Here is a 20748-nt window from a genome sequence, read left to right as displayed (position 1 = left end):
TTTTAAGTCAGGTAAATATTAGGTTTTTATTATGTTGCATCTGTTTACTAGACACCATCATTTCCTTTACACAAAATAACCCAAGGAATACAACTGGCCAAACATCCAATGTAAATAAAAATTTTAATTTGTTGTTCCTAACCAGAGGCACCTAGGTAGTTTTGGTTTTGTGTGACTGCAGTGTAACAACAGAAAAACAGGTGCATTGAAATTTTTCACCTACATCAATGTAGAAGCTTCTGGAAACCCCAGGAATTTTACATCAGATTGTGTAGGAATGTGAACAAACAATCCAGGTTTCACAGGCAAAGGTCTTTTAAATAATGTAATGTGAATAATTGTGTGAACAATGACTCATTGAATTTTAGTATAGTATATCTGTTCAGCTGTAGGATATAAAAACCAAGCTTTGTAGATATTCTAAAGTATGGACTAAAAAGGGCATTGGCTCATGGTGTAGCACCCTTCTAGCCTGAAGCAAGTGCACAGATAGTTTAATTCAGAAATAACTCTGGGAAAATGTAATGAGATTTTCAAAATTTTATTTCAAATAATTCAATGCTAGAAAATTGAATTAAATGTATTTTGTTTACAGAGGAATCCTTTGAATTTATTTGTCATAAATATATAGAACAGAGACAAAGGTGAAAAAAAAATTCCTCATATCCCTACAGAAGAAACTAAGAGAATGCTGCAAGGGAAGAGAAGTTCATCACTTTCTACTCATAGTGGAAAGTGTTTCTGCAAGGCAATTGTTCACAAACACCCAAGAGAGTTGTACATGAAAGAACAGGGGACTATGACACCTGCAGGGGAAAGTAACACTTCAGAGAAGCATTGCCCTATCTATCCCACTGCTTCTCACAGTGCAGGCTGAGTGCTGTCCTGTCTTAACTACACATCCTGGTTTTGTTGATGAGTGAGAGAAAGTTTTGAAGGGAACACAAGCAGCAGGAGATTTTTTTCTCCTACAGCTATCAAAAATTACCAGAAAGACTGAAGCATGGAGATTTTATGCTGAACATGTCCAGTGATTTTGCTGAGCCCTGAAGATTAATAGAAATGAACTGGTGCTAAAGGAAAGATTTTCCTTTAGTTTCCACTGGGGTTTTTTTGGTTTGGGTTTGGTTTTTTTTTCCAGGCTTTTGGGGTTTGAGAGGTTTGGGTATTTTGGGAGGGGAGAAAGGGCTTGTGTGTGTGTATGCAGTGTTTTTGCTCTCCCACAGAGGTCTGCTGATACTCTCCAGTAAAGAGCACATCCATTTCACGTATTTCTCCTCTAGTCCTTTCTACTATCAGGTCCTCAAATCTTACAAGATTCAGTTCTGATTGGGACTAGGCCTTGCACTGCCTGCTCCACTCAGATACTGCACATTTTCAAACAGACAAGAGCTTATTGGAATTTACTGGTAATCCTGCCAGTAAGCACAATCATTCTAACAAAGAGAAAGCAGAAAGACGTATCTTGGGGAGTAACTGGAAGAAACTGCATCTTTTGAAATGTTTTAGCTTAGACTTCAAGCCTTTGTTAAAACTATGGAAGGAGAGCAGTTAGTATGGAAATGATGCATAGATAAAACATTAGCAAGATGTAGAAAACAATAAATGCATTCCTTTACCTTGAAGAGTTAGTTGTTTGGACAACTTTGGAGTGATATCAATTCCATTCTTCAGCCAACCCAGCTGTGGGTTGGGAATACCTTCAGCGTGGCACCGAAGGCTAGCTGTCACACCTGGCTCCCTCGCCTGGCTCTCTGGATAGACTCGGATAACTGGTGGAACTGAATACAGAAAACAATTATAATTTAGTGAAGAACATTATTTTCATTTTAAGAAAAAAACCAATAACCATTTTAAGAAAAATAAAAATTCAGAAGATCCCTGCAGCTATATATAACTACATACAGACGTGGTATTCATCAGATATTCAGTGACATTCAATGCAAAATTCTGTCTCAGAAAATTTATGAAGTAAACAAAATATTCTGTGAGAAAAACCTCTTCACTGTGGTATCAAAGAAAAAAGCCTCAATTCTTCAATAGTTGGTGGTTGAGTATTAAGATTTTGATTTTTCCTTAGATTTCTTTATAAAATATGACTAATGTACAATTAGCGAGTCGTGATATGTTGTAAAGAGATTTTAATTGCCCTGTTTCACAAATCTTAACATCTCATCTCCACCTTTCCCCTCTTTCCAAAACACCTAGTAACAATCCCTTCTACATGCAAAAAACGTGTTCAGGTTTATAATTCTTTATACATGTTCAGACAGGACCTTCTGTACTCATGATACCACCTTCCTTCTTTACCATATGGACACTTCACTAGCTTATGTTCAACCTAATTTCCCTCTGAAGTCCTTTCCTGCCAAGATGCATTCCACTAGGTGGTCTCTGGGATATACTGGTGCACCAGGATTGTTTTTCCCTGGGTGCAGGACTCTTGCACGTCTCTTTGAACATCCTAAATTCCTGCTGCTTCATTTCGCCATCCTGTCAAACAAACAGCAGCATGACCCTGTAGTTTATCAGCCACTCCTCTCAATTTGGTGCCATCTAAAAAACTGTTGAAGGTAGAACTCTGCTCCATTTATTCAGATCATTAATTAAGATTTTAAGACATACATCCTTCTGGACAAAATGTCCACCCAGCTGGATAACTGTGTTACATGATGGGTGAACAACTAGCTCACGGGTCAGGAACAGAGTTACAGTGAATGGGGTAACATCTGGCTGGGATCCAGTCATTAGTGGGGTTCCACAGGGCTCAATCCTCAGCCCAGTTCTCTTCAAAATGTTCATTAAAGACTTGGACACAGCACAAGACCTGAAGGAATACTAAGTAACTCTGCTGACAACACCAAACTGGGAGAAGCTATTAACTCCCTCAAGGACAGAGAAGTCCTGAAGAGGGACCTCAACAAATTAGAGAGATGGGAAATCACCAATTGTATGGGAAAATGCCAGATTCTGCACCTGGGGCACCTACAACCAGGGGCAACCCTGGTTGGTTGTACAAACTGGGGAATGAAGTGCTGGAGAGCAGTGCTGTGGAAAGAAACCTGGGGGTCCTGGCTGATGGCAAGTTGAACATGAGTCAGCAACTCATGAGACAACTTGCTTGAGGTTGTTTCTAACAATAAAAAAATATTAACTGTAATAAGATTAAGGAAGTGTATTTCCCATTCGCCAAAGTTTTGTTTAATGCAGCTCTACAAGTGTGGAATACTTAGGTTGTCACAAAACACAGCTGGGTAGAGGAGAAGTATCAGTTGATAATGAAAGAAGATAACAAGATCAAAAATTAACTGTGTCTACTTTGGCATGAGATTAAACATTTTCAAATCCTATTCAACTATTTACAAGAGATGTCTCAGCATGCTGTCCCATTAGATCATAGAAATGCCTTACATTTCTGCATTGCAAGAAATGCATAAATCTACCTTATCTCAGATAGGATGCAAAAATCAGTAGGTTTCAGAGATATTTTAAACCCAGTTAGAGAGAACAGTCTTTTCTACATAACCCCAATATGCAAATTGCAAAAATATAATATAATAACATGGGAGAAGGTTAAAAATTAGATAATATGGCTTTTAGTTTCTTAGACTACCAGCTGAGAGGAAGAGCACATAAATATCAGAGATTTAAGGTTTCTATTGATTTTCTGGAAAGGACTTTGCTTTCATGGAAGTGGATCTTAATTTTTCATCTCAAGCCTGACATTGCCACTCCTATTTCCCCTCAATTTCTTCCCTCTTTAATCTCCTCTTGCATAGCACTGTGTGCTCCATACTGAGACCTTGCCTTCCCCACTGTGCTCTTCAGAATGGGCCCTGCTTGACTGCACATTCACTGGTTTGAATATTTTTGGCACCTCAGCTCCCAGCCCTGCTCTGCCACACTTCCTAAAGTCCAATTTTCATGTCTGCCTGTTCAGCATTTCTTGACACAAGGTCCTTTGGGCGGCCCACCTCATGTTGTAGATTTCCCACTGCAGCAAAGCCAAATGCCTTATTCTTCCACCTTGTCTCTGGAAAAGCAAGGACCTCCACTTCCTTAGAGACTGGACTGCCATCACTGAACACTCTCAAGCATCTCAGCAACAGGAACAACTTTCAGGACCAATAGCAAGGCACTGCAATTGGTTGTGTTCTGACTACATACACCAGGATATTTCTATTCGCTTTCTGTGTCAGTGAAATATTCTAATTGCATAAAAAACTTACGGGTATTTAACTACCTCACCTGGACAGACTTCTATTGAGAACATGTGAAGAGAATTTTTTTAACAGTTCAATTTCAAAGAATTTTCACTGACAGGAAAGAGGAATGTATTAGTTTTATTTGGGCAAAAGGCATGCAATATTTCTAATGCAATATTATTGCTAAAAAAGTTTTAGAAAATATTATAACTGAAATCCAACTCTTCCTAAACCAACAAATAAAATCTCACCCTGCATGACAAAATGTTATTGTTGCTAAATTAACTACTTAAGGGTTGTTAGGAGATATGAAAGGGAGGATCTGCTCAGGTGAAAATATATCTGAGTTTTCTTTTACCATCCCTTATTTCTATAGTAGATCCTGTTGCCTTTAGCACTGTTTTTCCAGGAACAGAGGTTCTTGCATGACAATAGGGTTTATTTTTTGACATGTCTTTCCTCTATTTGCTGCCATTTTCCTCTTTCCTCACCAACTCTGTGTCTGACAGGTTTATGCAACTAGAAATGTTTTTCAAGCCTTGTTTTGCATTATAATTTTTATTTCATGTTACCCTGAAGACTATTTGTAATATTCCACTAAGAAAGAACTGTGCCACTGAGGCATGCTGCAGACAACTGAAATATAAGTGGAGTTGTGGGCTCAGTCTAAAAAGTTAAGTCGATGTGACAAATTCAATGTAAAGTCTTTGGGGTTTGTTTGAATCAGGTTTTTGTCTGTCTGTTTTGTTTTGGTGGTTTTTGTTTGGGTTTTTGGTGTAGCTGACCAAAACAAACAAACAAATAAATAAATATCACCAGAAATAAAATTTAAAGTACATAATTAATGTGACTGTTCACACTGATTTTCAAAGAGATATGTTCTAGCACCTTCAGCTAAAAAAAACTTTAAAAGGAAGAGATCGTAACATAGGTTAAAAAGGGAGGGGAGACACCGCATGTTTGTATCTAGTAAAGTATAACACAATTGAGTGAATTCTATACCCCTGATCTTTCAATTCAAATAGCAATGTGACTGTTGGCTCCAAATATAGTGAATATGTTACTATTCAATAGCTCTAGCACTTGCTATAAAACCTCTTGAGCATTATTTCAGTTGGGTCTCATGTGGGAGGGAAGTGAGAAAATAGTCTATTCCAGCTGTCTTGAATCCAGGAGAATGCATGTGTTTAAAAAAGAAACAGGGGATAGCTATAGTGAACTAGGTTCTTCTATTGATATATATGTATGTATATATCAATAATGTATCAGATGTATATATCAATCATGTATCAGAACTGCTGATCTTATTTAAGTATCACTGACATTTTAGAAGAAAAATAAAGATCAAACTGATAGACTCAAGTTCATTTACTCATATAGCCCCAGAGTCATATAATCTCAAAACTGTATACACGGAAAGTCGTAAAAATTATTATTATAAATACTAATAATTAAGACTGAGTCATGAAAGAGTTACTTCTTCTTGATCACAATTTTTCTTTTGGTTTTGTTTATAGTTTATATGAAAAGGCTTAAAATATCAACCTATAGGGTTGCTCACAATATTTACCATATTATTTGTATAAGAGTAGACTCATTATTTCACCATAAAACAAGTCTTTTACAGTGCTCATTAATGTATTTTTAAGACTCCAAAGGAAGCTCATTAATCTTTATTACTGTGCCAGATAATTCAAAACTAAAAATATCTTAGATTTTTATCTTAAAAGTAAATCAGATTTATATCTATAATAATTGCATACTAGCCTAAAATATGTGATTTCTTTTTCCTAAAAATATATAGGTATACATAAATGGAAACCAAGAAAGAACTTAAAATCTAATTACATTGTTTTCACTGAACCTTCACATTAAATCTTTGTGCTCAACGTAGTCTCATTATCCCATTAACCTTTTGACTGTCTCTCCAGTTAATACAAGTATCATTATATTAATTAGTCATTATCACAGCTACAAGTACTGACCATCATGCCTGTGCTTAAGAAGCTTATTCCCTAGAAGTACAAATCTAAACTGTGGAAGAGCTGTTCATTTGACCTTTAATCTCAGTGGATTTAACTCAATTTATCCACAACACACAGAGCAAATAATCCTATTGCTCAAAAGGTCTCCTTTTCCTGTTTCTTGCTCCCCAAAATATCAACATCCAAAATCATTTAGGAAGGTACCACTCCAGTGCCAGCTTTTGCAACAGCAGCTATCTGAGGCTTAAAGTGGTTTCCAGATGAAAAACATATTTCCTGTCAGACACATTATCACTAGAAAAACCTACATTTGCCCTCCTTCACCTCTCTCAAATTATGTTTCTTGATTTTCTAGTCTTGCAGAAAACCTTCTTCAACTTGAGCGGAGTTTTGCCTCATTATGCGCTGAACTGAGACAAACATGAATTCAAGAATATTTTAACTCTTGCTATGCACCTCTGGGGGATTATTTACACATTGGGATTGGCCAGGAATGTGTTGATAAGAATATAATTTTGTGAATAATTTAGGGCAAACCAAACCCCATAAAACAGAGGAGGATGTTGGTCAGCAACTCACTAACGTGTTCAGCTTGCCAAAAACTCTGCTATGTCTTCAGGAATTAAAATATTAATAAACTGCACATCAGACTTCACACTAGTTTAGCCAGTAATTGATATCTGGCTTTTTAAATGACAGAAAATAATCCCAGAAGAAAAATTTGGAGGAAAATATGTTGATGCCATTTTCCCATTACCTTGGGGACAACACTCTATGTAAAAGATGTTGTGGTTCAAGAGGGGAAGAAACTAGGGAAAAAAAGTTGAAATATATGGATAGAGAAATATTACAAGCCAGCTTCCTGGACAAACATAACAGCAAAGACAAAATGTTTATAAAACCGCAAACAAGCACTAAGTGTCAAATGAATTTAAAATGTGAAGATATTAATAACAGAAAAGGGGGGAAAGGCTATTAAAAGAAGAAAAATCAAATTAAAAGCCAAAACAATTTTGGGAGCTGTATTTCATATGGATATATATGAAAGATAAGAATAAAAGAAAATATTTCAGCATTCTCGGATGTTAAAAAAAGTCAGCCAAATAAGGGCTTATGCAACTGATTAACAGCTAACAAAACAAAGAATGATGGTAACAGCAGTGGCCAGGCAACTAGGGCTAGAGTATGCCTCAGGAGAGAAATACAGCCTCTTAATGCAAAGTAAATTTGGAGAAGATTGAGGTCAAACATGATTCTGGATAGGATTAAACAACAACATGGAATGACAAACACTGGTAGTTTACAGCAGAAAGGGAGTCTTAAGAGTCAAAGAAAATTTGAATTGAAATAACCTGAAAGTACTCTCAGGAAAAAAAAAAGTCACTAAACCTCAGAGATGATAAAGCAGACCCTTCATCAGAGGAAAAGAATCCCTTAAAATACTTTAGGAAATAAATTGCATATAAGAAAAAAGAGAGGGTACATCAGCTTGAGAGAAGGTAAAGGCCTGTCTTCAGGGCACCAGTAACAAAGCAGTTAAGTTTTGTCCAAGTACAGAATTCAATGAAGTGTTACCTGAAACTCGAACAGATGTAGGAAAATGTAAAGATCAAGTTTTAAAACCCAGGTGCCTCAAGCTAATCTACTAAAATCATGGGTAGATTTCAATAACCTAAATGTGAATTTAGAAGCCTACATCAATTACAAAACCTTCAGGGAAGTGCATTCTATTAATCTTATATTCAACAAAACATTCTTAACAGAAGAAACTTACACATTTATTTTTCTCAGCATGTTCCCCAGGTTACTAAATTAATACTAGAACCTACTTCACCTGTGTGTCTATTTATATATAAACCACCTCTGTTCTGCATAACATCCAAGGTGCAAAGCAAGTCCTCTGGACTATCTTTACACCTTTTAATAGTTCTTATTCTATGGAAGCAATAAGTTTAAATTATTGTGTTTCATTATTTTTAAGGTTATTTGAAGGAGATCAATGAAGAAAAAATTATATATATTTTTCTATTAAGGTGTAACACAATACAAAAAAATGTAGGAAAGAAACAACTGATCTGCTTAACAAAATTCAGGTTTCTTATGACTTGATAATTAGAACATTTTTCCTTACCAGTCACTTGGAGAATATGAGTTTGATAGAGCTTATCATACCCATCAGCATAGCAGGTGTAATTTCCCATATGAGTTGTGGTAACCTTAGTGATGTACAGGGACCCATCATCTCCAAAATCCTACCAGGAAAGATTAAAAACAAGGTTATCATAATTAAACCCACATCTCTACAGTAATTACGCTCATCATCTCAGCAACAAAGCTGTGATGCAAATATCAGACATCACACATACCAAATATTAAACCAGCATATCTGACAGTAATCTGAAATTCAAATATTTTACTTGTGAATGGTGGAGTTGTTTAATCTTGCTACATATATTGTGACTGTAAAAGAAAATACAACTTTTATTTTAACAACTAGATAAACTCAGCAGAAGCAATATGTTTACTTAGCTATGACTGTTATTTGCAGAAGAAAAGCTGTTGAGAATTGCATCCGATCAGAGAGAAAAACTAAATCTATGCAAAAATTAACAAGTTAAATGACATCCTGTGGAAGTGTTGTGATCCTTTGTAATGAGCAGACATGACAAAAAAAAAAATCTCGTTTTTCTTCAATTCTTCTCATTAGATTCACTGATACATTACAGAAGCACTACCGCTGTAAACTGATTTCAAGGATCTGGGATTCCTGAAAGGAAATGTTTGTGATCAAGACTGAGGCAAAAGAGGCTTTTAGTACATTATCATCTAGTTCTTCTTTTGGCACTGGGTCCCATGCCAGCTCAGCAAAAGGTCCATATTTTCTCCTTTCTTTTGCTGCTGATATAGTCCTGAAACTCTGTAGACCTTCAAATATCTGGAGCAGATCCAATTCTGGGATGGCTTCATCTTTTCTTATCTGCACATTCAAATAGAGTCTCCAGGTTCTTCCTGGGTCACCTGTCATTCTTTACACTTTTTTCTTTTTATTTGAGTTATGTCAAGAGCTCCTTGTTCATTAATACAGACTTCTTGCTGCTTTTAATTTACTGTTCATTGTGAAAGCCTGTTCTTGAGCATAGAGGAGGTCATCCTTGAAAACCAACCATCTCTCTCAGACCCCTTTTATTTTCAGCATGATCTTCTATGGAATTCTTCTAAGCACATCCTTGAACAGGCTGAAGTCTCCTTTCCTGAAGTCCTTTGTTATGTTGCTTTCTGCCCTGCTGTTTCCTCTTAGGCTTTTTGACTCAGCCATCTCATGGTCACTGTAGCCAAGGCTGTCCTCGCCTTCATTTCCTCAACCAGTTCTTCCTTATTTTTTACTTCACAAACTTTGTAACCTTCTCTATAAAGTCCTCAAATCCATGAAGACTTTATCAAAAGCTTGCAAAATCAAAAACTTCAGCTACAATACCTCAGTCACTGTAAATTGCAGGGTAAAAGAACTTTAACAGAAAATATTACTATGCGCTGCCTTATTCTTACATTCTGTCCTTTGGATGTTAAAAATGAGAAATACTGGGCTACATTAACCTCTGGTTCATTATGACTATTCTTGCATTCTTCCATAATCTCACCTACAACTTTTCCAACTTATTGAGATTTATTTTTTTCAGTTCTCACTTTCCAGTTTTTATTCTTACTCAGAGAACACAAGAGAACTGAAATCTCTATGAAATTCGTTTTAATTTCTCAATTTTCTTTCTTTAAACACACTCAAGATATTATTCAAAAAATATGTGTCTCTCTGTACTTCTTCATCCAAAGATGTGTGGGCAGCTAAATTTCACATTTCACAACTCCATGCCTCCAATGGTTCTGCTAGTTGTACCTTGGGAGAACAAAACAACACACCTGAAAAATAAACCCACCTGGTAATACTATCAATAATTGACTTCCTCAAGATAACTACATTTCTATATGAGCACTTTGGTTAAACAGAAAATATTTCTGCCAAATCTTCAATATACCATTACACGTTACCACTGCAAAGATCAAAAAAGGCACCCTCTTTAAGACTTCATTTTCAACTGATGATGCGAATCAGTGCAATTCCCCTTCAGAATAACCCACCCAACTAACTTCAAAAATCTTCCTTATTGGATATTTTGACTTTGTCTCTTTCTAAAACACATGAGGCAGAAGATAAATTTACTTCTCCCTTTTACTAGCTGAACACACGTTTTCAAAGTGCTCTTCTTCAACAACATTATTAGTGGAAGATGAAAGGACAGCTATTCAAAAGAGCCACACTACAGGTACTTACAGTTTATCTGAAAAATGGGTTTTGTTATTACCATTTGGAATTTTTTGCCTAATCTCTGCCAAAGATATTTGAGAATAAAATAGGGCAGTGGATGGAGTGTAGAAAAATTCAGCTGTTACAATGCAGTCTGGAGACTAGTTTAATTTAACATTCCTTATGCTAAATTATTAGATATTGCTTTGAAGCATACCTACCTGTTTCAGCTCTTTAACTGATTCATTGTGGCATATGATATCCTTAGGTACCATTGCTATTTTCTAAGTAAATGTGTGCCTGTGCATGGTTTCTCCCTTCTTTTTCATAGAAACCATGGATGAGACACTCCTGTGGTTATTTTATATTAGTATTTCAATAGAATTCACACATGATGACTCTCAGAGAGTTAGAATTTTATGGACAGAATGTTTTGTTGGTAGTGGTGAGCTTTGTCTGGTTGTTTGGTTTGGTTTTTTTACAACTACAAAATAAATGTCCTCAGCTTATTGTTATACTGAATTCAATGTTTGTTTTGTTAATTAAAGAAAACCACTCAATACAAAGTGAACTTAATGTTGTAAGCAGCATTTGAAAAGGGATGGTGAAGTACAAACAGAGCTACTTGACACTGCATGTTGACAAGTATTTAGTGTTTTATTGACAAACTCACAAGCTGAGTAATTTAAAAAAACCCTGTATCTCTACTGACACACAGACATCTTTGAAACAGAGCCTTCAAAAATCAACAGCAACAAATACAGAAAAGTGGGGTTTTTTTACGTTTTGGAAAATATATTTGATGACAGTAAAAAAGAAGAAATTGCTACAAGCTCAATTTTTGTTCTCCTACTGTTCACACAGAAATGGCAAGGTACTTCTAAAATTACATTGAGAAACTCTAATTATTTTTGTCATACATGAAAAGATAGAATTGAATAATTACCTTAACAATGGTTCAGCTGCAATTCTGTTCTCCTGAAGAACTTGACATTTCACAAATCATAATATATGTTACAAATAATAAGCAAAATAATAAAGAAAGACTTCAATTTGATAGTCAATATTTGCTTTTCTCTCTTGCTGTTTATAAAACAGAAACGCAAGGTGATTTTTTGTTTTGAATCAGCAATTATATCCTTGGGGTTTATAAACCACTTTCATATGCTAATGCTTTGAATATGAGAGAATTTATGACCATTTTCCAGCATTTCTTCATTAACAGCTCTAGGAAGACTGTTCCTTGCTTTCTCCCTGCAGGAGAACATATAATCAAACAGACTGCTTGAATTTGTTCATCATCATAGAAGCTCAAAGTATTTTTGTTTTGGTCTGTGCCGTTTGGGCTTTTCTCTTTTTTTCCAGCATTTTTTTGCCCATACTTTGCTTTCCTAAATAGCCTTTTGGGGGTTTTGGCTTTGTATAAATAAATTTTTAAAAAATAAAGTACATGGGATATGTGAACTGAAGATGTGAGTCCTTACTAACATTATCCTCAAACAGAAAAAAAAATAGTTTTTTGTGTTCTTAATAAATGAATTAGTGAACACCAAATATTATGAATTCATGCTTTTTCATATTATCTTTATTTCTATTTGCAGTCTTTAACAAATCCACAACAAAGAAAAATATATATTGTTTAGACCCTTCTTTATTGATGGTTATCAATAGTAGTTAAATTATAATGATAACTCCCTGGGTGGGGGCATTTTCCGTAGTTTTAAAGGAAAATCTTGACTTTTTTAATGGGGAAAGGCAAAAAACCCCACATTATCTGTCTCTGAGCCGATCAGATAGAAAATCTGAAGCTAAGAATTAAAATTTTGTATTGGTTTGCTAGGGTAAGGCTGTACCAATAATTGAAACCAGAGAGTCTCAGAACAATAGTTGTTTGCTTGTAAAACACAACCAGTACACATATTCCATTTTATTTCCTGTACATCCTCCCAAGCTTTCTGCATTTTATTTCAGTCAACTCATGGAAGTACCAGTAATACTAATGTCACATTCTTGCTCATATTTTACAGGTTTTTCAGTACCTTTAACTTCCTTTATTACAAGGATACAGAGAGTAGATATCCTTTTGAAGGTTAACTGAAAACATTTTAAAAAATAATTATTTACCTATCGTTCATTTGCCAGACAAAATCAGCTCAGGCTTTTTGTGCTTATGTCAATGCTACAACTCCTATTTTCCAAGTAATCAGTTTCTCTGTCCACACTGACAAAGCAATGCAACTCTGCACTTTACTACTAACTGTCACAAAGAAATTATAGTCCACAAAGAACCCTGAGAAAAATTGCATTTGGCAGAAATCCAAGATTTTTTAAATTTTTTTTCTTCTAGATTAAGAGGGAAAACAAATTCTACATTTCATAAGCACAAATCTGCATACCTTCTCTCAGTCTTAAATTTTACAGCTCCAATAAGAACAAATCATGAATCTAGTGTAAGTCCACTTGTTGAAGAATCAGCCTGACAGAAAATAGCAAATTATGCCAAAGCTTAAAGAAGGGAAGTGCATAGTCCAACACAAACACTAGTACGGTATATGCAGTAGAAAGTGATAAAATCTTAAAAGAAACTATGTTCTCAAGAATACAACATCAGACACCAATTCGTGACTGTTAATGCAGACTAGTTTTGGTCAAAGGAAATTAATCCTCCTAAGCTTCTTTTACAGTCATTTGAGAAAGCTCAGGGCAGCAAAATCCTTTTATGGGATCATTCAGTGGATCTGTCAGCGCTCACTGTCTTAGCTGCCACCCACCTCTCTCTGCTGACCATGAAAACAAACTTCCCAGCTACAATTAGATATTTCAAGCATTTCATTGGTTCCCCTTTTCTTGACACTGGGGAGAACAGAAAGAAAAAAGGAAATAATGACTGAATTTTACAAAGGCTGTATCCCATTATCGCAAATAGCTTTACTAGCCTTACTATACTGACAATTGAGTAAAGTGGTGAACATTTGGTGAGTAATTCAGAACATCTAAATAAATCTCCCATGCTGAGAAAGTCTTCATGCATATCTTCCTAAACTTGTATTATATTACAAATGCTCAATGCAGAGGTCACCCTCTATTCTTGCTTCCTAAAATAAGACTTTGTAATGCCTAAGCTCAGGCCAGTAGTTAAATTGAGAAGGATTTGGCTTTATTCAGCAAATCTGAGAAAAAGATTATTTCTCTGCCTAGAAATGAATACAATAACACTGTACCTGTTTAAATAATCAATTAGATATGTATGATTTTCCCTTTATTCTCTGAGATATAGCAAGGACTGCAATTTCACTTCATGAGGAAATAGTAACAGCTAATAAATGGTAATATCCATTATTCCACATAAAACATGCAACTGCTTTGTGCTTTTCAAAAAAAAGTCAGTTGATTAAAAATTGGTTTTGCTATTTGGAAATCTAATAATGTTGCAACCTCTTAAGAACTTGAAGAGGGATGACACAGGAAAGTGACATAAAAGGCCTCAGTGCTAGATTACCAGTGAGAACAACGACTTCATTTGATATGTAGATGTGTAAAGAGAATTTGGAAGTTTTTTCTTGTTTATGGCAGACACTAGACATAAGTGAGAGCTTTGCCAAAGTACTAGAGCTCTTGAGGCTAGCCATAAAACATCACTAACCTTTTACTTCCCCAAAAACTCCGTAATTTTACATTATCTTGTGATGAATTGGCAATAAGGACTGCTAATTTATTTAGACATTCAAAACCTCCAACTGAGTAGATGCAGTATATTTTAAATAGAAAATTCAGCATGCTCTGATACAGCTGTCTTTTTTATTGCTTCATGTTACACAGAGATCTTCACAGTGACTCATATACCATTTGACTTTTACTCCTTTTTAACAAGCCAAATTGTTACATAATCAGATTTAATCAGATAAATCTATTTGACATTCATTCCTCACATATTTTTCAAGTTAAACTCATAACCAATGAAATGAATTTATAATACTTACTCAATTACCACAGTTTATTATCATTCCGCCAAACTGTGCCTTTTTTTTTAATCAGCTTTAATTGTAGATATATTTATTATCACACTCCAAGCTAGTTTTGCAAAGAGAAACTAGCTTTGCACTATGCAGTTTACTTGGATCATATTCCAAAGTGTATCTAAGTGTTAGGAAGGCCCAGAGGAGCAGAAGTACTGATGTAATTTACTCTCTAAGGTGATTCAGTTTAGAATTCACTGAATATCCACTAAATTTTTCTGATTCTGAAAATATCCCACTACATAATTATACTGTGCTAAGATTTAATCTGTTTTCAAATACTATAAACTATTCTGTTTTAATTTTATGTTTATTGGAATTTTTGATCTTCCTACTGCATAAAACACTGGATTTGGGTTTTAGTTGCATCAGTCCAAAGCCCTTTTCTTATATTGAAAATAACTCATATCTTTGGTTCCTGAATTAGACTAATCTTTAACAAAAAAAACCCACTTCATTTCATAGAAATCAAGTTCTCCAGATGTTTCTTTACAAAACTCAAGAGAATCTACAAAAAAAGGAAACAAACAATGCTTAAATTTTTGTGTTACTCAAATTTTTATCCAATTATTATCTAGGCCATCCCATGTATTTATGAATTATCCAGGAGGGAAACAGACAAGTAGGTAGAGGGTATTCAAGGTTTATGCAATTCACAAAAACCCACTGGGATAAATTTTGGGTTTTCACAAACTCCTTTATGTACATGTGATAAACCAATAAATAGACAACAAAAATATCTTTTCAAACAACTTTTAAATATCTTGCAGACAAAAAAAAAAAAAAAAAAACTAAACCAAAAAAGATAGAGATTTTTTGAGCATCTCCTAATATGTGGCAACTGAAAAGAGTGTATTGGGCTAAGTGGCAGGCGAAAAAAAAGGAAACCTAGTACCTTAAAACGATTTAAAAATCAGAATGATTCACTTTGGCCCATTCTCAGCATACTAGGGAGGAAAAAGGCCCATTATAAATCACAAAGTTTTTCTAAAGTTGATCTCTCATTTTAAATGCAGCATTAATATAAGATCTAAAGACAACAGTACAAAGAAAACAGGGCCAGTCACACATTACTTGGATTATTAGCACAATCCCACTTGAGTCAGTTTGTTATCCAGTATGTCATACAAGAAATAGGCACAAAGATGCTTAGAAAGAGTCTGGATGCAATTCCTACACTAAACTTTTTTTTTCAGCTATGCACCTGATTACATACAACAAACTGAATGTCATCCATTCCTTGCCATCTTTTTCTCTTTTCTTATAAAATCAAAATATTGGCAGTTTGAATGCCAGCACAGCAGCTTCACTTAAGGGTTTAGCCAAGATTGACACACCCAATAATTCTGAAATATTCCTCTTAGAGCCTTTTAAATAAACAGAAAATTCCAGTCACTTGAACTAAACACTCAGTATGAAACTGGAGTACTGCAAAAAGATCATGAATTTACACTACTAAAATACTGAAAGCTGAGACAATTTAAATTTAATACTAATCTTGGTTATCTAAGCTTTACACACATTGCCTTTGCTCAAATCACTAATACAACAATCCATGTCCATCAGTCTAATTCTTTATCACAAGAAATCTTAACTAGCAAGATTGATTCCTTGATATCAATGAAAGAAAAGACATTTCAAGGTCATTGGCAGCAACCTTTTAATGTAAGCACAGAAACTATTTACGCAGGGAAAATTCTTTGGGTTTTGCTTTGGAGTTAGGTTTTTTGTTTGTTTTGTTTTCTGTCTACACTGAAATGAATCGTGGTGTTTTTAGTCTCATTGTATAATCTGGTTCTGGTTCCTGGTCAGGTTAACTGTAAGACAGTGCAAGAACATCCTGGTATAAAACAAGAAAAATTAGGGGGTTCAAAAAGTTTCCAGAAAAAACCTAAGATTTTTCAGCATATAGTGGCACTGACAAACATATTTTCTAGAGCTGTACCAAGTAGGACTTCTGTTCTTTTACTGATATGAAGCCAAGACATTATGATAAGCCCACAAGTATCACAATGGTTATTCATACACAAAGGCAACAGTATAATGCTGAACTAGCAAAACCTCATTACTTTCTATACATTATTAGCAATAAGATATTTCTGTTTCTTCTTTCTGTTACATCTGGTTTGTGTTCAAGCCATAAATCGAGGTTGGAAATTCCCCATTTCAAAAGGGATTGTGAATAGTCATAATAAATATTTTCTGGATGGTATTAACAAATAAATATTGTTGATATTTAGACAGTTTGCTATTATTAAATGCTCATATTTGTTATACATAAAACATTTACTATATCCTGTTGCAGGTAAACTGTGTGTTATTTAAAAGCAAAGTACCTAATAGAGGTACACAAGATTCCCATGCAATAGTTCTAAAAAAAATTGAACACAAGTACTTTCAATTGCACAGTTTAAAAGTAAGACCACAAACTCCAGTTAAATGAAATGCTTATATAAAAATTAATATGCAAATGACAGTATCACACAGAGTCATGACCACATTCCCGTGCTCTCTCTAAATTAACAGGTTCCCTCTTCTGTGAGACATCCATTACTCCAATTTTACCACTGCTCTGCCAATCACAATAAGCACTTTCTTCTGCTGCAACAATAGCTAACTCTTTGTTAACACACTTGAAGTTTCTACAAGATGTACCAAAATAATTTTAATTTTTAGTGGACCAATATTTTCTCCTGTAAATAATTTTTGCTTTTCTGTTTTCTGTAATGGGCCCAAAATTTTTTTAGAAGTGCAAGTCCTTCACAAAATATGAAGATATATACACTATATTTTCGTTTTTCACCCTTGTTCCTTGCTTTTATTTAAAAAAATGAGACAGCACTACTCATTAGAAATATTATATGCTACTGTCACCATATAAAACTCTATCACTGAAATACCATAATATATTTTCCTTATACACAGTATAGACTTACTTTGGAAGACTGAAATATACAGAAGTTCTTTTTCTCTAGCTAACCCCTGATTTCAATTATATTTTACTCCAATTATAACTCTATCATTAGCTGTTGCCAACTAATCATAGAATCCATGTCAGAAATAAAGTCTCTATTAATACAGAGGGTTGAGAGAAAAGGCAGTTTTTTCTTCCCTGCCTTCCTTTTGACATGTTAATTGTTCAATAATCACAGGTTAAACTTCAGTCTTTTTCATGAATGAATTTCTCGTCTGATGTTTTAACTACGTATATAATGTAAAAAATGTGAAGGCAAAACAGGATTTCAGTCATTTTTCATTAACTATAGGTTACAATAGCAGGAACTTCACAGAATTCATGGCATTTGCCAAATTGCTGCACAAACTTTTAAGTATCTTGTAGACAAAAGTCATTGATATTTTACTGTACTAGAGTATGGGAATTCCATTTTATTTCTCATTAATACAAACAGGTCTGTAAAGACAGATTTTTGCCTAGAAGGAGCACATATTCTAGAAAGGAAGACATAGCCTCCTCCCTCTTAAATAACAGAACTATTTGAAATAAAATGCTTAAAAAATGGACACACAAATCTGCTCTTAAACCAGACAAGATAACCTACTTCAGATGAGTCGTAAGACTATGTGATTTTATTAAGGTAGCCTGAAATTTATTTTCTACATAAAGAAAAATTATTTTCTCTTTTCAATACTTCAATTAAGTATCTATATGCAAAAGCTTATAATTTGAAAACATTACTATATTTCTCTTAGAAAGTTCTAGAAGAAATATGTTAATCAGCCAAAACCAAAACATGCCTAGCAGGTGCTTTTGATTAACAGTCATAAAATCCAGTCCCTTCTACCTATCTTTACCCATAAAAGTATAATAAAGAATGCAGATTCAGTGACCCCCTGTAAACCCTCTGAATTCTCCTTACTCAAGGACAATTTTTTTATATCAAACCAAATTGGATGTTATTTAGAAGCACTGTTTCAACTTCCCTACTTCTGGCTGTAGTTTTAAGCCAAGCGTACATGAAAGGAGACTCAGATGGACATCATTAATAGATCTGGTTCCAAAATCATACTAAATTAGGAAAACCTCTAGTTTCATTTATCATTCCTTTTGAGCCGATCAATGAAAACACTCTGCCATGGATACAAAGGCTCTTGCACACACCCAAACAGAAAAAGTTCTGAATGAGTCCTTTTGAAAAGGAAGCTCTAGATTATAAAGATAGCAATGTGAGAACAGTACAAAAATGAAAAGAAAGAAGAACACACATGAACGTGATAAAATTAACAAGTGAAAGAGAAATCAGTCTAAGCTAAAGTAGATCTAATTAAATTTAGATATGAATGGATACCTGGTGTCAGGTATATAAGTAGATAGATCACCGACCAGTTTGATTCAGAGAAATGTTAAATATCATCATTTGAAAATCATGGCAGATAAATCCTCCTCTGTTGTTATCCAGTCAGAGTTCACAAACTGATCAGACTTGGTCCAGACAAACAATTTGCTTCATGCTGACTTTTGCAAATAGCAGGACCAATTATATTTCAGGTGGGTAGAAATTTCTTCCTGAATCAGTACTAAGTAAACCCCCTTGTACACTTCTGCAGTATTAAAAAAGAAAAAAGAATTTTTGTTGAAAATATATAAATGACAGTTAAGCCAAGTTTCCAATAGGTAATTATGCCCTACCTATTGTAATTTTTCCTCCTGGACTGCTTGTGATGGTGGGCCAGACAGGGTTTCTCTCTTTTTATTTTTATTTTTTTTTTTGTATTTAAGCAATTGTGCTGCTCTGTTCAATAAAACAGACTTCTGGATATCAAAGCATTTTTATTGCTGGTGATATGGCCCTCCTATTTAATGTACTACAGCAGTGATTGGAAAGTCAGGACTATGAGCCACAAGAGTCTATTATTAACAAAGCATCTTTCTCATGCTCTTAAGAAGGAGTGACCTTTACTGCTAGCTGCAGCATAGTCGAGCTGCTCTTTCAAGACTTCTTTTCTAAAATAATAACCTGAAAAGCTCAGTATTCTTTCTGTGTACTATAAAACCCTTTCGCATAATTCTTCTGAAAGCTGTGAAAAGCATTAAGTCTACTAGGATAGCAAAACTACTGCAAAATGACCTGAAAAACTTGGAGAAATAAATATGTAACTAGTAATAAAATTATTCAGAAATGATGCTGTTTTTCACCCAGTTGATGGATGTATGTAGCAGAAGAAGTGAGAAGAGTATGTCTATAACCATACAAAAAAATTGAACTGCAATTTTTTGATGAACTAATCAGAAATTAATAGCACAAAATGAATTTGCTAGTAACACCAATATTGAATGCAGATATAACCTGCATTTTTATATAGATATACAGAAAAGAACAGAGAAAACAATGAATTTGAATTGAAAGAAAAGCTTAAGGTAGAAAGATATTATGGGAGTGAAGAAGAGATGCTTAAGAAGTTTTAGAAGTCATCTTGTAACACAAAATATAAACCAGCTTTTCACTAATTTTGAAATACAGGGAAAATGGGTAAGAGTGAAAAAAAAAAAAAAAGTATGATACAAGTTCTGATGCCTGGAAAAAAAAGGAGTAGAAGTTACTCCTAAATTCAAGCCCCAAATGCACTTGATAGACCTCTGGATGTGCAGCTATCCTGCAGCACCTGGATCAGCTTCAGGATGTTCCTAACTGAGCACGCTGGTCTAAGGTGCAGGATAGAACTCACATCCATTCACCCAAATTCCATCTTTCATTATTCAGGAAAGACACGGGAAAGACACAGCAGAAAACAAGTTCTCCTGAAAAACTATGGGAATTGATCAGTAATAGATGTGATGATTATGGAGAAAAAATACAGCTTTAAGACTTTATGAGAAGTGGAGAAAAAATACAGCTTTAGGACTTCCAATATTTTTTACACCTTCTATTGTTATCACACAGCACCAATGAGCATTGGAAAATATTACATGGCAGGTAAATGCTCTCAAGTAATTGAGCCAAATATCGGCTCCTAGAGCTGAACTTGCAAGACCAACTAGTGTCAAAAATGGCTTTACAAAATCAGTTGGCATTAGATATGTTATTATTAAAGGAACAAGGAATACATGGAATGTTAAATCTTACTGAAATTGAGTGTTGCATTACCATTCTCAATGCAACATCATCAACTGAAGAAGCACAAGCCAAAATTAAAGAAATCACTGGTCAAATATAAGAGCTTTCCCAATCACTCCAGACCCAAAGGTAGCTTACTGGCTGATGTCCATACTCTAATCCTTGTTA

General features: G+C 34.6%; 1 protein-coding gene across 3 annotated transcripts in view; it reads right to left on the bottom strand.

Moving 5' to 3' along the window:
* FSTL5 (follistatin like 5) overlaps positions 1-20748 on the bottom strand; it is a 270766-nt gene that overhangs the window by 58739 nt on the left and 191279 nt on the right. For all 3 annotated transcript variants that reach the window (XM_058024913.1, XM_058024911.1, XM_058024914.1), the window contains 2 exons: positions 8322-8442; positions 1620-1781 (listed from right to left, as the gene is read on the bottom strand). In XM_058024913.1, the coding sequence (XP_057880896.1) occupies positions 1620-1781; positions 8322-8442 (283 nt within the window). The remainder of the gene's footprint in view (positions 1-1619; positions 1782-8321; positions 8443-20748) is intronic.

Source organism: Melospiza georgiana, chromosome 5 (genome assembly GCF_028018845.1).
Source record: "Melospiza georgiana isolate bMelGeo1 chromosome 5, bMelGeo1.pri, whole genome shotgun sequence".
Lineage (NCBI taxonomy): Eukaryota > Metazoa > Chordata > Aves > Passeriformes > Passerellidae > Melospiza > Melospiza georgiana.
This window is presented reverse-complemented; position numbering and strand designations above follow the sequence as displayed.